The sequence below is a fragment of the Equus quagga genome, chromosome 14, assembly GCF_021613505.1.
Source record: "Equus quagga isolate Etosha38 chromosome 14, UCLA_HA_Equagga_1.0, whole genome shotgun sequence".
In the NCBI taxonomy this organism is placed as follows: domain Eukaryota; kingdom Metazoa; phylum Chordata; class Mammalia; order Perissodactyla; family Equidae; genus Equus; species Equus quagga.
This window is the reverse complement of record NC_060280.1, coordinates 85,697,796-85,714,996: the sequence shown is the minus strand read 5'-3', so window position 1 is coordinate 85,714,996 and position 17,201 is coordinate 85,697,796. Positions and strand designations below refer to the sequence as shown.

Sequence of the window (17,201 nt, the reverse complement as noted above, 5' to 3'; positions counted from 1 at the left end):
TCAATAAATCCCCTAGCCCAGGTTCCATGTTAGGAATTGGTGGTGGACACAAGGCTTTTTCTTGGCCAGTTTGCAGTAACATCTTTTGGTTACTGCTGGCATGTTAAGGTGAAATGTACCTAAAACAAGACTGTACAACCATAAACAAAGTTCACCAAGTTTATAGCCTTACAAACACCCTGACAGGTGCCTTCAAAGGAAGGACCCCATGGAGGCCCCTCTCAAAGCTGACAGGGATTTTCTAGTAAGCTACTCTTTAAAGAGCTAACAGAAACTACAATTAAAATTAGTGAAAAACTTCCCCAAATTCTGACAGATACCAGAGCTATACCCCTCTGTTTTAAAGCCTGCTTTGGAGCCTGCAGCTGGGATCCTGGGAGAACTGGCAACAGCCGGCTTTGGGTGAGAATTCTTACAGAGCCAGCTCTCCTGGACCACTGGCTGCAGGGCCCAGTCAAGAGAGGGAAATAAGATTTCACACTGTCCTTTCCCTTCCAAATCCAAACCAACTGGTTTTTGATCCTTTCTTTCCCAAAGATAAGTACTGTCTCTTCCTTGTCTTGTTTTGTGTCCTAAAACATAGCTTGGTTTTGTACCTGCCTGGGACATGCAAGTTGTCAGTCCTTCCTTTTGGCTACCTTTGGGAGTGACTCTAGCTCTTGTGAGGATAACATATTTTGCACCCTCCTCGGGGACACCTCTTGAGTCCAAGAGGTTGTACAATATTACCAGAAGTATTCATTGCTTGTCCTGGCTGAAACCTGAAAAGATATTCCAAATAATTTAATAACTTTTAAACCAGAAATTTGGTCAAATTCTGAGCTGATATTCAGAGTCTGATAGAAAAAAAAATTTCCTTCTCCTCTAAGATAAATGTACCCAGAGGGCAAGAAAAACATTCCAATATTGGTGGATGGGTGTGTCAGTCCTTTATCTTCTAGGCTACAACCCAATTCTTTGAGGAATTGAGAGCAACTGTCCTAATCTCACAAATCCTTGCAAAACTAGAAATGCAGCTCTAGAGGCAGATAAATTCTTATTACCAATCTCAAAACCTGCCCTATTCAGCTCCAAAGGCTTATAAATGATTGGCCCTAGGGGATCAAAGTCCTTCTTGGACACATTTGCATCCCTTCCCTGTGCCTCTGAGATACAAACGTTAAAGTATGAACTCAGGGAGGTCATTCTTATCAGAAGAAAAATGAAAGGGGGAAGGTCATTTGAAACTTGGGCAAATAAATCTTTTTAGTGTTTCTCCACAGATACTAGTGAACGGCTCTAGTCATCTGAGAAGGTAAACTTAACTGATTCCATCTACCAGAAACACACTTAGATCCAATTACTTAACAACTAGAAAGTTCTACATTATCATATCTGTCTCATGGCTAAAATTTTTAAATAAACACTATAAGGTTTTTGTTTGCATTTGTCACTATGTGTTGTATATATGTAGTATTTTTCCATCTGCAAATGGTATTACTAAAATTAATTTGTAAAAGAGTTCTATTTAATTGGCTGAAACAAACAAGTGCTTAGTATTCATAAAATTCTCAAAACTATAATAGAAACTAACCCAAATGCTTTTCAGGTGATCTGGGGAAATACTTGTATTAAACTAGTTTACATTTGTGGATTTAATTAAAACAGACCTGTCTTTTGTGTTATCAACCTTGAATATAATGCAGACATACCACTCTTATTCCACCTAGGTTTATTAATCAAATGAATTCATGTTATCTTTTACAAAATTTGTCAGCAAGAAAAATTTGTTTGGGATGACGGCTGACTTTGTCTAATGTCTAGAGAAGTTTTTGTGGGTAATCTAAACATAGTTGTTAAGAACAAGCAAATTAAGTAGGTGCAAGGAAGATAAAACACTCGAAGGTGAACGTATTAAATAGCTCCCCAAATCTTTTTGGTCAACTGTAACCTTAAAGTTTTGCTGAGTTAAGTTACATGATGAGTTCAGCTAAAGTGACTGAATATCCACATCATTTCCAAAAGAGAGGAAATGCTGAAACATTAATTACTGAACATGGGTCTATCTACTTTATGTTTTCCTCTACAGAGGAATTAAAGATCTTTGTCTCTATTAGGAAACACCTCTTATGCCATGCTAAAAAATTTACTATGAGGAAGGACATCTTTCTAGAAATTATAAAATGTTTTTATAAAAGTCTGTCAATCCACAGAATACTAATGCAAAACAGTTCATAATTGCACACTTCTTAGTTTTCACTAGAAATTAAAGATTTGAAGAATTAAAAATTATATATAATTAAAACTACTAAAAATAAAAGGAAAAGGAATTTCATGTGTGGTCAGGGCTGGCTGAGATTGGAATAAATTTAATTCAGTAAACGAGTTTTAATATGTAAAGTAAGCTGCTGTAAAATTACTACTGGTTTTCTCTCTATAAAGGACAAACATTTCCCGAACTATTGGTCTGCTCTTGAGAATCAGAGACTACAGAATGTTTGTTTCTTTACCTTTTTAAGTAATCTGCCTAGAGAAAAAAATGAAGATCCTGTGTGTTGTGAAATAATTACTTGTGTTCCAAGTTTTCTTCATCAGGTCTTTGATTACTTAAAATCCTGAATTCTGGATATTAAAATAATTAAATTTGCACATGACTATGTAAACCTCTGTATTTGCCTTTGAAATCGTTTATTGTCACTCTGGTCAAACAGATAATTAAGTATTGTTTCATGATGATCTGTGATCCTATTTAGGCAAGTATCTAAAAAACCTTTTGATACTTTTGACAAACTTCCCAAAAGTCAAATTCTAAGAGAAGTCTTTATGACTTTGAACTGACTTTGGATTTTTCCAGTGGGTCCCCAGAACATCTCAAAGGATTTGTTCTCTCTCCTTATTAAAAGGAAGTTGTTAAACTAATTAGACACTTGATATGCTATATCACACGGGAAGCATTGGCAGATACGAAGTAATATTAAGCCTTCTTTATTTTGTGTCTGTACTGATATATGTTCCATGAGTTCCAGTAAGTGTGTGAAATTCCTGGAAATCTGATATATGCTGGTATTATGTTATCAGTCAAATTTCCAGTTATTACCTTAAAACGTTGTATGTTACCAAAAAAAAGAGAGCAATTTTCCTTGTCAATTACATTGTAATGCACTCTCATCAGATCTTTAACCATGGGCATTTTTGTCTTCTCTCATTTACAGTTTTTGTTTTACTCTGAAGCTTTTACAAAAGGGTTCCTGCAAAAGTACTTCATCTTCAAGGAGATTCAAGGAAAGAACTTTCTGACAAGTACAAATTTCTGATAATTTTAAGATCATAAAAATAAACTAGTGAGCATAAAGACTGCTCTTAAATCTCCTTGGAAGAAACTATATGGGGTCCTCCTCACTACCCAGATGACAGCCAAACTTCAGGGGCTTGAACCTTGGACACACATCTCACAGGTGAAGAAGGCACCACCTGACATCTGGTCCTGTACAGATGCTAGAGACCTCCAAATCAAATTGACAAGGAAGGGGCTAGCCCAGTGGCACAGCGGTTAAGTTGGCACGTTCCGCTTCTCAGCAGCCCGGGGTTCGCCAGTTCGGATCCTGGGTGCAGACACGGCACTGCTTGGCAAGCCATGCTGTGGTAGGCATCTCATGTATAAAGCAGAGGAAGATGGGCATGGATGTTAGCTCAGGGCTAGTCTTCCTCAGCAAAAAGAGGAGGATTGGCAGCAGTTAGCTCAGGGTTAATCTTCCTCCAAAAAAAAAAACTGACAAGGAAGAGAAGTAACTGACATTGATATAGACTGCATCCTCTAAGGATGCCAGACCAACTTCCTACTTAAGCTAAATATAAAGCCCTTACTTCTTTTCTTTCTTTCCTTTAGTCTGGCAATGGCCTGGATAGATAACACCATCATCCATACCCCCCAGACCACTGCTAAGAAGGGTAACCTCTGGAATTTAGATGAACTATTTATTTCTGGCTAGGAGACAATCTACCTGACCCCTGGCTTGAATGAGTAAATGCAAAAATCCCTGTGAATGAATTCATGAACAATGCCACTTTAGTGAGAGTGGTTATAGGATTTATCTTTGTCTGTAGTAGTTATTGAAACCAGCAAAGAATTAGCCATTGATGATTAAGTAGCTAGGAACTAAAGGTTCTGTCCTTTTGGCAATTACTGATTATAGCTTTCAGCTGTTGAACCTCCCCCCTCCATTGTTAACTGTGCTGCTTAGGCAAAATGCTATCTGACTCCCACTAGGTTCCTATAGATAACATCTCCCTGGAGCCTGGGTCACCATGGTAATGGGTGGGCGAGCTGTTTTTCAGGAATTAGAATTCCTTGGTCACTTCAGGCCAGTTGAGACCACCAACCCATCAACTGGGCCCGTGCAGATGTCCGATAAGTGACCTTTTGACATCAAGAGGCTAAAAACTCCATGCCCAAATCATGCTAATGCCACCATTTTATGAACACGGGTCCTATGAGGAGGCATGAAGTCTGACTAAGCTTGCACAGATCATCAAATACCACACCTCTCCCCCTCTCCAATCACCTGTCTCCACGTTTCAGATCACCTTGCCCCCAATTCCATAAATATCCCTGAGTCCCTATTTTGGGGGAAGTGGATTTGAGGCTCACGCCCTCGCTTCGTCTCATGGCTGCCTTGTGAGTACACTCTCTCTCTGCTGCAATCTTGTCGTCTCGATGCTTGGCTCTCTGGGCGGTAGGCGAAAACAAACCTGGTTCGGTAACAGTTACGATTCTTGGGACTACGAATCCCTAGAAAAATAGTGCATAACTGGGCAATGCCTCTTACATTATCTAACTGTGCCCCTAACTTTTCACAGGTGAACTCAGACATCTCACTGGTTGACTCCCCTGAATTTACATCACTGAGTTTGAAAGGACCTACCAGGAGGCATTCAGGACTCAGGATTCACTTTCTTTGACAGGGCCATACTTCCTTGGTTAGGAGTAAATGTAAATGAGAATATGATCAGAAAACCTCTCTTTAGCTCTTGAAGACATTGCAAAACCCATTGCTAAGACAAGAGACACCCAACAAAGATCCTTAGACTCTCTGGTCAAAGTTGTTCTTGGTACCAGGACAGCCCTGGATTCTCTTTTAGCTGAGCAGGGAGGTGTCTGTGCTGTGGCCAACACCACCTGCTGCTCCTGAATGAACACTCCTGGGGAAGGTGAAACTCAGCAAGCCACTTGGCTTTTTTTAAAAGGTGACTCCTTCAATGGGGTCTTTTGTTGCCTTATATGATTTTGATTGATTAGGGTCTTGGGGATGATGACTTCAAAGTGCACTACATATATTGAGAATTATCCTGATTATAATCATAATAAACCCCCTGGTGTGTTGTATAATCTCAAAAGTTTAAATGCATGTTTGCAGCTGCTAACCACCAAGCAACTGATCTCCTTAAGACTGGAACATCAGGAAAGGAATGAAGAGATGACAGATTAAAGACTGTAAACCTGAAGCCTTGACCAATGAATGTCACAGAGGTTAAGAAAAAGGGTTCTGACTTCTGGATACCACCCAAAGGACCAACAAAAACGGAGAGAATTTCACAACAGTAGCTGAGAGTGGCTATAATGCCTTAAATTTTTATCACATCTCTCAATTAAGCTGAGAATCTAATAAAAATGGAAGAAATTATAAAGAAGAAAACCACAGGTTCCAAATGGAGTCACTTTTGCTAGACTCACATCACCAAACCAGAGCTTAATACCCAACCTAACTGCAGGGGTAATCTTCCCTGGGAATGTAGCCTGACCGGTCAGTGTAGGATTCTCTGGTCAGCACCAATGAGGCAATGTGCCACACGGGCCTCTCCATCCCCCAAAGGAAGATGAGGAGGTGATCCATCTAATACTACCCTTGTGTCCCCAAGGGAGGTAAAATTGCCTAACATAATCATTTCTTCTGCTTATGACTTCCTTGTCCTGTCTTTAAAACCTTTCCCTTTCTGTACCCTCTGGAGCCCCTCTCTGCCTGCTAGATGGATGCTGCCCAACTGAGGAGTTGCTCAATAAAGCCAATTAGATCTTTACAACTTACTAGGCTCAATTTTTTATTCAACACTATTAAAAATAAAATATGGTTCACACACATTTTTTTGTGTGTCATGAATTGTTTATTATAAATATCAAGTTTCAAAATCTCAGTCTGAGATTTAAGTGTGCCTGAAGGCTGCTCCTAGCATGTCTTCTAAAATTGGCATCTAGAATCCCCATGTTCATGTAGATAATAATGCCATTCATTTCTGGTAAGTCTTTTCAGCATTTATGTAAAAAGAAGCAATTTAAAATATAGATTTTTCCTTGCCTTTGATATGCAAAGGTCACGTGGTGTACACTGTGAAATGTGCTCTGATTTCTTGTTCATGTATAAATGAATCCTGCACCTATTTTCATATCAACAGTGGTGTGCCACCAGCACATGTGATGGAGAACACTGGAGAGCTGCTGCTACTGTCCCTAACCAGGCCATCCCTGATGAAAATGGGACACAATGGTCAGTAGGATTAGTCAAACTCCAAGGAATCATGCTAGAGGATGCCCTGGCCAACAGTCTACCTCATCTTCACAGTTTTAGAGACTTGTAGATCACTGCCAATGGTCTAGCTGCCTGAAAACAAGATCAACATCAACTCCTTATCCCAGGTCACCCTATTAGGAGAAAACACTCTGGGAGAATCTTGCTCATAGTCACTCAAATACATAAGAAGGTCACACATGTCTCTGCACGTACTGAACATCAAACCGCAGAGCCTCACCTCAACCCTCAGGCTGATAAAATAGTTAAAATTTCTGAAGCCCACACTGCCACCTCAGTTTCACTTACAAGCAGAGAAGACAAACAGAGGGTGTGGGAGGCAGGCTTTGGAGGATCAAGACAGTGAGGTGTCCCTATGTTCCCAGGACAGGTTGTGAATGGCTTATTTGAATAATATGGTAGACAGACATGGCAATGATACCCACTATGCTACAGACTAAGACTGTAATACTATTCTGTAAAAGTATAACACTATAGCATATACTATAAGACTAATTATACATATATTAATTATATATTCTAATTATAGTATAAACTAATTACATATAATACTAAATTATATGCTACCTATACTATACACAGGTAATATACTAAATATACCATATATAAATATATATATACTGTATTCTACATCCTTTCTCTATATCTACACAGATACACACTGTATGCCGTATTAGATAATTTTATACACAGTAAATACAGTAAACAAATGTCTATTTTCAATATAGATGAAAAAAGCCTACACACAAAACTAATACACTGAATCCAGCAATATACTAAAATAACCTAAATACAATGACCACATAACCCAGGAAAGAAATGCTGGTTTTCCATTTGAAAATGAATTAACATAAGAAACAGTTAATAAAATCAATGTCAAAAACTACAGGATCATCTCGATAGGTACAAACAAGAATTAGACCAAGTTCAACTCCCCCTTCACAAGGAAAACACTCAATAAACCATGAGAACCTCCCTCAGTCAACTCCCTCACCCTGAAATAAAGCATCAGTGAGGAACCCACAGCTGACGTCACTCTTGATGGTGAAGGACTGCAGGCTTTCTCTCTCAGATCAGAGAGAAGACACAGATGTCTGCTCTCACCAGCTCTACCCACCGTGGTGAGAAAGGAGCTACCAGGGCAGTTAGGCAAGAACATGGGAAAACCAACCACTCCAGAATTCAAAGGACACACACATATAGCTCCACAGACAGACATGCAAAATCACACATGCTTTGTCATGGCACATATAGGAAGACACATGCAGACGCAGACATAAAACTCACAAACCCTCAGAGTTAATGGCTCAGAGACACACAGCTGTTTCCACAGACACACAGAGCCCAGGCCCTCTACACTCCTCCCCACTTTTCTTTACTCTTTAGGGCCAATCATCATGGTATAATTTTACTTACATATCTTCTTTTTCTCTCCTAAAATGTCAGCTTTAGAGCAAACAGGGATATTTGCTCTGCTCTGTTCACCGAAGACCCCACCAGAAGGCCTGTCACACCAATACTTCTTACATATCAGGGCTCATAGAGAGACAGACAGACACACACACACACACGTAAACATGAAATCTTTACACAAACTTCATCACAGGCCCAGATCTTCACAAAGTGCATTGTTCTCACTCCCATCCCACCTGGTAGAGGGGTGTCTCCTGGCTCCCAAATCAATCCCCATTGATGTCAACAGAGTGAACAGTTCTCAGCTCATGCTGTGTGACAGAGGGGTGACTCCTGGCCCCAAACCAATCTCGACAGGAGGGTACATCTGCCCCTCCTGATGGCAAAGGGCCTTCCCACTTCCTGAGCCCACACAGTACAGTAAGGTCATATCTGTAAGAGTCACAGCTCAGGAGCCTGAACAGGGGAGAGTCGGCCCACAATGGCTGTAGCAATCACCGTGTTCCAGCCCCTCACGCTGCCAGGATCAGTTCCAGAAATGTGCCCATCACCACATGTCCCTTCCTCACTTTGCTTTCCCAATGGAAGCTCAGTGAGGACAACAAAGGTGTGTGGGTCCTCCACGAGCCACTGTGTCCTCTGCTGCAGTCACTGTGGTCTGGGATCCATCACCTGCATGCAGACCTCGAGTGGGTCAGTCCCATGGGCCATCCTCACTGAGGCGTTGACCCCTGCCCTGCCCTGGAACATTCCCTGATAGGGGGGTCAAGGCCTGGGGACCTCAGTCCCCAGGTCTCCCAGCCACAGAGACATCACCTTGGGGACCCAGGAAAGCACAGGATATTGTTGCAAGAGCACATAGGCATGTGGCTTGACCCATTTCTACCTCTTTCCTTCAAGAAACAGCGGGCATGGCCTCCAACAAAGGAGAAGGGGGCACTACCTCCTGCACCTGTGCCCTTCAGGAGGGGTGGAGATCACCACCATTTCCTGCCACTTCCTTTGGTGTGGTGCCCATTGCATTCTGGGAGCCATGTGAAGGGAGGGGGCCCCAGGAGCGCAGAGGGTCTGGCTGAGATCACCATTTCCCCCAGGCCTCAGGGCTAGAAGCCTGCAGTCTGAGTCCTGTTCCAGAAAAAGTAAGCATTGGCCTTGGTAGGTGGGAACCAAACTCACTCTGGAGCTGGGTTTTGAGGTGAGGGAACGGGGTGTGGCCAGTGCATGAGGCCACTGAAACCAAAGGGTGGGATGTGCCAGAGATAACAGGGAAAGTGATTTAGGTAGAGCTGGGTACCTGAGGGACTCCAAGAGCTAGGATAAAGCAGGATGTCTCTTTGACATTATTGGTGGTATTGAGACTATTGTGAAACTGTGCTTGTTGGTACAGAGGTGATGTTTATGTGACAGTGGGGAGTACTGTATTCAAGGGGCCTGTGCCTCACGACATGGGTTCTGGGTCTGCCACTGCCACACTTCACAGTCACCTGGGGTTGCAAATGTTAAAATAAGTACAGGAAATCCCATTTAAAATGGAATCAGGAAGCCCTGAATGGGGAGCTCTCATGCACTACTACTAGCCATACCTTGCAGAACCCAGAGAGGAAGAAGTGTCCCTCCCATTCCCCAACAGGAAGAAGCTAAATTTATAGACCCCAGCAGGAGGAAGGAAGAATTTCTCCTTGCCCAGCAACAACTCAGCCAATGAGAAACCAGCATATTAAGCCACTGTCACCACCCTAAACTCTCATTCCCCTTCAATGGACTTCTATTCCAAAGAGATCCTCCCAGGTTCCTAGCCAACGTGATAAGGCTACACACTGTATGATTCCAAGTATATGACATTCTGGAAAAGATACAGGTGTAGGACACTGAAGGATCATTGGTTGCCAGGGATTTCGGGGTGAATGAATGGTGGAGCACAGGAGATTTTTAGGACAGTGTAAGTGTTCCATACGATACAGAAATGATGGAGACATGCCATTTGACATTAGCCAAAGCCCAGAGATTGCACAACACTGAGTCAACACTAATGCAACCTATGAACTTTCATGCATCAAATTGGCTCATCAAATGTAACAACTGTATGACAGTAATACAAGATATAAAATATTAGGCAAACTGAGTGGAGGCAGAGTGGATATGTGAGAAGTCTCTGTACTTTCCAATCAAGTTTCCCGTAAACCTAAAACTGCTCCTAAAACAGTAAAGACTACTACAAAAAAAAGTAATGAGATACACTAATATTCACCTCTGATGACTAACTGATGACAGAAACAGACCATCTTCCATTCCTCTAATTTGAACTTACTTCAATAAGCCATAATGCTGCTCTATGAGGCCTGCACCCTGAGACATGGAAGAGAGGAGAAATTTCCATTGAACGCCTTGTTAAGAGTCCAGCACTGTGTATTCTGAGACGTGAAATGAGTGCCTTTGTTACCATCAGGTGTGTCCGGAACTCCCACGTGGATAGAGAGTGTCCTGGTGAGGCTTGCTGTGTGGCCTTCGTATGTTTATAGACAAGTGTTACTTTGATTTCTATTGTAGGTAACTGTGAGGCAAGAGATTCCCAGAGTCCTTTACCACAAAGGGGCAACTCTCAGGGAACTGCACATAGTCTGTAAGGTCTGCAGCTGGAGCCCATTGTTGGTCGGTGCTAAGATGACTCTTTGATGTGTGGTCAGTGTGATGACCCTTAGATCCAGTCCTTCATCAGAGATGGCCCAATTAAGACATGAAAAGCAACTCTGCCTGAGCTCCATCATGTACAAATGTGGTGATGTCATCCTTAAAGTCTATGAACTCCCATTACTTTTTGCTCAGGGAATCCTAAAGATGTTCCCAGGGAGCCTGGGGGTCTGGACAAAGGATGACCTCCTTCAACACCATGGCACCTGGCAGGAGACTGAGGACAGCAAAGACCACCCCCTCCTGCAGGTAGGCTATCCCAGAGGGCCCAGGTTTGCCTCCATCGTGTCTCTGGGGGGTCTCAGTAGCCATGCTGAGCTCCTGAAGGGCTGCTTCCAGGTCCCAAGGCAAAATGGGTTGCTGCATATATGGTCACATGCTCAGGGCCATCTACTTTCATAATAGCCTCATAAGTAGAGGTCATAGCAGCTCTAATAACATATATCCTGGGGACTAGGGCAGGTTCTTGCATCAGAAGCCCATGGACAACTTAAGGCCACCTGGGTGCCCCAGGAGGCATGACAGAAGGTCACTGAGGCCTCTATAGTGAAGGAGTCTTTGAGGGCACTAACAGGAGTGTTGGCTCTAAGACAATTTGAGAGTCTCCAGCCTTTTGTACAGGGGGGGTGCCATTCAAGGTGGTAAATTTACAAGTAACAGCACAAATGGGCTCAAGTAAAATTCGTTGTAAGCAAAGAATAGATTCCCTCCCAAATATCAAGAGAAGCTAGTAGCTGTTGTGAGCGCTGAGAACAATAGCTATTTCTTCATGGTGTCAGAGAAGGAGCGGGTCTCACATTATCAAATAATTTCCAGAAATTTAACAAAGTTGTCAAGGCTTCTCAATGTTTGAGTGGCAATGTCTATGCACTTTTTGTGAGCTCCTTTTTCCAATATTTCTATGTCCTGAATGTCCTCAGCGCATGTGTCAGTAATGTGACATCGTACCTGTGTTCTTGGAGGAACCAGGATGAGTTCAGACGCCGCCTGCAATGACTGTGGGAGGGCACAGCTGTAGAAGATCCATGAGGATAACCCAGTAAAGGGGCATCATGTCCCTTCAGAGGGGAAGGCCAAGTGCAGCTGAGAGGCTGTGGACACAGGACTGGACAGAACAGACTCAGCCAAACCTGTGAGAGCAGGATATTTATCAATTGCTGATTGGCTGTGGTCAGTAATTTCCACACTGTGGGGACTGGGGACAGAGGTCTGCATGGTGCAGCCACAGCCTCGAGTTGAGGTGAACCACTCTGAGGGGTCAGTCGTTCTTTCCAGGTTTCATAACAGGACAAATTGGGCTGTTAAAAGAAGCACCGGGAATAACGAACCCTTCACTAACTAGGTTTTCTATACAGTTTTCAATCCTTCCAGGCCGTGGGTAATTTACATTGGGCCATACTAACTACTTTATTTGTGGGGTAAGGTCCCTGGGTCCCAATTTGTCAAGCCAATTTGTAAGTGGCAAAGACTTCATTTAATTTTCATTCTTGCTCATTGGTTCAGAGCTTCCCAGCTCACTATGGGATATTTCAGGACAATGGGTGTTATGACTATGGAGAATTTAGGCAAAACAATAGTTCTGAGGGCTAAAGATGAAACATTTGTCTTATTTGTCCTCTATATTATATTCATTAACACCCCTAAGATCATGAGGGGCAGCTTCCTTAAATTTAGTGGGATCCTAGGTATAACTGTAATATGACACCTAGTAATGATCAACTGCTTGAAGGTTTCTGAATTAGTGCATTACATCAGAGAGCAAAATTAATTCAGACCCTGTGCAGTAGAGGCCCAAAAGCCCAGCAGTGTACCTCTATCTGTTTTGTTGTGTAAATCTGTTTAGTATATTCTAGACTTCTAATTGGGTCAAACTGTGGACCTTTCTTTCAGTATTTTTTTCTTTTGTTCCCTCCCTCTTATCCTTCTCTGTTTTGTCTTTTTGGTTACTGGATATACTTCAGAGGAAGGGGTGTCCTCTCTACCCTGGTATTTATACATTTTTTCTTCCCAAGAACCTCAAAACAGTGCCACCAGGGTTAGGAACCTCCTCCATGACAACTGGGTTCTTTAACGAGTTTAAGGTCCCTGGACTTAAGTCAAGTTTAAAGGAATCCCTTTGCTGTGCCACAGGGGTGCCGTGGGGATCATCCCCTATAACCCCAAGGGTCAGGATCTTTGTGGCAGAAGAGGCAGGGGCAGCAGCAGAGGTACTTAAGCGTCCCGGTGAGCCCTCTGATCTTAGGAATGTGGAATCAGCCTGCCACCTGCTCCCTGCCTTTCCCCCCTCTTCACTTTCTCTTTTTAAATGACAGCTGTTTCAGGAGTGACCACCGATGTGCCCTCCTCTTGCACAGGGTATAGTCCCACTGTGCCACCCACATTCCTGGGGTATGTTGGAGCTAACCTAGCCTCTGTCACAACTTCACTCTAACACACAGATAAATTATAGCAAAGACACTGAAACGGGACCACTTTAAAGAGGCCCCAATCCCATAGCCATGCTCCAAAATGCCTATAAATTCTCAAAATTGCCCACTCTGGTTGGATGAACCCAGAAGTGAGGCTTGGTGGGTCAACAATGCAACACGGGGCAGCACAGCTCATAGCACGAGCTCCCCAGCAAGCAGAAGCCCTCAGCCCACGCCACCACCAGGCAGCAGAGCGGCGGAGCAAGTCAGAGCAAGAGAAGACAGACCCATGGGTGCGGTGACATCTGGACATGCTGCTCAGGGCACCAGCTGTTATGGTCACCTGCAGAGGCGGGGCTCCCTTGTTGAGACTCAGACCCGTGTGGCACAGACACACATACACACACACACAGGGTAGGAAAAGGCTTAGGATTCACATAACACAGGTCTGAGGGGAGGGCAGGGCCGGCCTCTCAAGCAGCTCTCACAGGGCTCAGAAAGCAAGGAATGGAGCCTGGCCTGGGGCTTCACTGGGCCTCGGGGTGGGGCCGGGGCAAGAGCTCTGCACAAAGGCAGGGGCTGGGGTGGTGGGAATCTCCTGCCTGCTCTGGAGGAGAGAGCACCCAGGCTTCCTCCTCAGCTTGTCCAGGTGGGGGCACAAGGGGAAGAGGGTGGGTGAGGCTTAAGCTGTGAGCAGTCACCCAAAATGTGGAGTCTGACTGCTCACTACAAGGACAAAGTGGGTAAGAAAAATATGCCTTCTCAATTGCTTGTTTTTATATAAAGAAATACTAACAAGAGGCTCAAAAATGATACAACTGTGTATTTGGGGGTGACTTGAGTAACAGCACTGGAGGGGACCAGGATATGTTGGCCGTGAGTCTTAAGTTAGACTTTGCAATCTTACAGATTTATTGTTAAAAAAACAGAGAAATTTATATATATTTTACTATTTAACAGTCTTTAATTTTAACTTTTGTACATAGGAAACCATTCTAGGATTTAATTCCTTTAAGCGCTGTTAGAAAACTGCAAACCACAAAATGAAAACTTTCAAATCTCTTCCTAACTAAAAGGACAAGCTGCATCCTAGTTTGTCCTTCCCCTGTATCTCACGCTAGGGTATTTTCAGGAATAAGGAGCATATTTTAATGCAATACTGGTTTGAGTCTTACTCCTTACATGTATTGAATTTTGAAAGATTTACATAGGCTTTCAGAAGTTTTTCTCACATCAATTAAAATAGAAATTCAATTGCTTTAGCCTTTTAAATTTCTATATTCTCTAGAACCACACACATATGAAAATTGATCTAAAAATACACAATGTGCTCAAAAACTTAATACATTTATCACACACCTTGAGGTTCTCTTGCCTAAAAGGAATGAAACTTCTATTTAGTTCCACAATTTTTTGGCTTCCCTAACATCCTCTCTCTCCATCAACTTACAGTCTCAGGACCCAACTGCTAAGGGAAACTGGAGCCAAAGGGCTGCCCTAGTTCATCGATAAAGGAATCCAAAGGGAAGAAACACAAACACTGGAATCAGCTCAGATGAGCAGCCTACTTCCCACAGGACAGAAGGAAAGCCACAGTCAGAAGGTCCCATGTTCCTGACTGTCCTGGTGGAGACAAAGCCCTGGAGGGAGTCAGTCCCTGGAGAAGGAGGGGAGGGCACCTGAGCAGCCACAGGAAGGAGCTCTGGGAGCCCCACACACCCTCCTCTCCCCAGGGAACAATGCACGTGCTCCCTCTCTCAGGCTCCATTCTCACAGTGAGGAAACTCAGCTGGATTCAGTTTAAGGTTCTGACCCAAATGGACCCCAGATTAATGGGTCCTAATCCAGGACACAGAGCTCCTGACTCTCCAGACTTTCTCAGTGTAAACAAATTACTCTCTGAGTGCAGCTCCACTGTGCATGCAAAACTCCAATTATGTCTAGAAACAGGCCCAAGGAATCCACAGTGACAACCTCAGAAAGGGCATCACTCCCCACCCCAGGAGCACGTGCACCCCCAGCTTTCCAGGGCTCTCAGGATAAAGGCTCCTTCCATGGGGTGTGAGCAGTAGGACACCTGCAAGGGAAGGCTCCCCAGGAAGAACAGCTGGGCCTTCAACGCCTTCCCTCTGCAGGCCCCGGGGGGCCTTAGCTTAAACTCACTGCCCTCAGACGTCTGCCCCCACTGGAGTTTTTGGGCGACACTGGTATTTTAAATGACACAAACCCAGTGTTTGAACAATCCAGTAAAAACAATCAAACGAGTCTTTATCAGGAAGAGAAGAAAGAAAATGGAAAGGCAGTTTGCTGGCTCAACAAAAAATCCCACAAGAATGTATTGCATTCTGGAAAAAAAAGATGTTAAATAATTGTTTCCATGAGAAGAATTGTTTTACAAACTATTAATCCTACTTCACACTTCAGGTCTGCAAGTCTAAGCCCTGTAAATCCATTTGAACTCACCCAAAATGAAAGAACAGACCTCAGAATATTACTATCATGTCCAGCAGAAGAAAAGAGAAAAAAAAAATTTTAAATCATGCAATGTAACACTGGAATATTTTATTTTTTCTGAAATTCACCTCTTTCTTGCCTCTTTAGAAATATATTGTTTCGAGCTGTATTGATTAAATAAATTTTTATTCGTTGAAAAACTGACACTAAATTAAAGTGCAGTTAATTATCATTTTATTAGTTTATTAGTATTATTAAGACTGAATACACCCTTTTTTTTTTTAAAGATTGGTACCTGAGCTAACAACTGTTGCCAATCTTTTCCTTTTTTCTTCTCTCCAAAGCCCCCCAGTACATAGTTGTATATTTTAGTTGTGGGTCCTTCTGCTTGTGGCAAGTGGGACGCCGCCTCATCATGGCCTGATGAGCAGTGCCATGTCCACACCCAGGATCCGAACCAGCGAAACCCTGGGCCGCCAAAGCGGAGCGCGCGAACTTAACCGTTAGGCCACGCGGCTGGCTCCTAGATATGTCTTGTAAAGATGACAACCCCAGGGAAGGGCAGTGCTGACGGACAGATCGCGCAGGAAAGTTTGCCGAGAGGAACCTGCAGCAAAGGACTAACAGCTGCACGTCCGCGCCCAGGACGCAGCCTGGAGGAGAGGAGGGAGGAGCTCGCACCACGCGCCTCCAGGGGGATGCGCTACTTTCTCTCAAGAAAAACATCGACGAACGAGCAATAAACCCTCTTAAAAGAGCCGCCCACTGACTATGCAAAAGTGATAAACAATTAAGATATCGGGTCTGTTTGTAGCTGATGATAATGCTGTGAATCGGGGACCGGAAGTTGGCGTTTAGGAACGTGAGGAGGGATCTGGAAATTTAGGGATTTATTGTCGGCCCTGGAAGAACTTGGGGGACAGGGTCGTGGATTTGAGACGCTGCTCCCCAAACGTTTAGAAAACTCAGGAGAAAACGGGTGCCATGTGGGGAGAAAGGAGGCCCTGGGGACCCACAGACCCCGCAGGCCGAGGCCCGACTGTCCTGCGAACCCTCCCGCGGGCCCCGCACCATCTGCGACACGCGGGGCTGCGGGCGCACAGCGGCCCAGAGACGCTCCGGCCCAAGTCGCCGCGCGCAGGGACCACAGGACGCCCGGGGCCCGGCTGCTGGCCCCGCCCCCACGCTGCGGCCGGAGGGGCCTGAGGGCTGAGCGGCGCCACCGCGGACTCGGGGCCGCAGACCCTGGAGGGGACCGCGGGAGGCCGGGCCCGCCCCGCCGCTTCCCACCAGCCCCTCCTCCCGCGTCCTCACCGCGGGACCGCACACTCACCATTGCTGACTGTCCTGGGTCCCCTGGCATCCTTCATACGATTCATCACAGGTGACAGAGCAGCTCCAGGAGTTTAAGGACAGGCGACCCGTGACTGGAAAGCTTGTGGAGCAACAGGAAGTCGCGCGTGGTAGAGGAGCTTCGCCCCGCCCACCTGCCTTGGAGCCGACCCTGATTGGACAGGTTAAAATCCCCGCCCCCTCCCTCTTGAGTGACAGGGGGACAGAGATTACGTTTCTGACCAGCCGGAAGTGGACCTTCTCCTCTCTGGGGACCTTTCCGTTGAAATGCAATGCTGCGAGGCCACTTGGGGAACTGTGACCCTTCTTTGCAAACGCAGACATT

General features: G+C 44.4%; 1 protein-coding gene across 1 annotated transcript in view; it reads right to left on the bottom strand.

The window, feature by feature from the left end:
* The window catches only part of LOC124252019 (zinc finger protein 709-like), a 40,771-nt gene extending 23,808 nt beyond the window's left edge, over positions 1-16,963 (bottom strand). The window contains exon 1 of the mRNA XM_046685091.1: positions 16,857-16,963. Coding sequence (XP_046541047.1) covers positions 16,857-16,886 — 30 coding nt within the window. The 5' untranslated portion in view covers positions 16,887-16,963. The remainder of the gene's footprint in view (positions 1-16,856) is intronic.
* Positions 16,964-17,201: the final 238 nt, after the last annotated feature.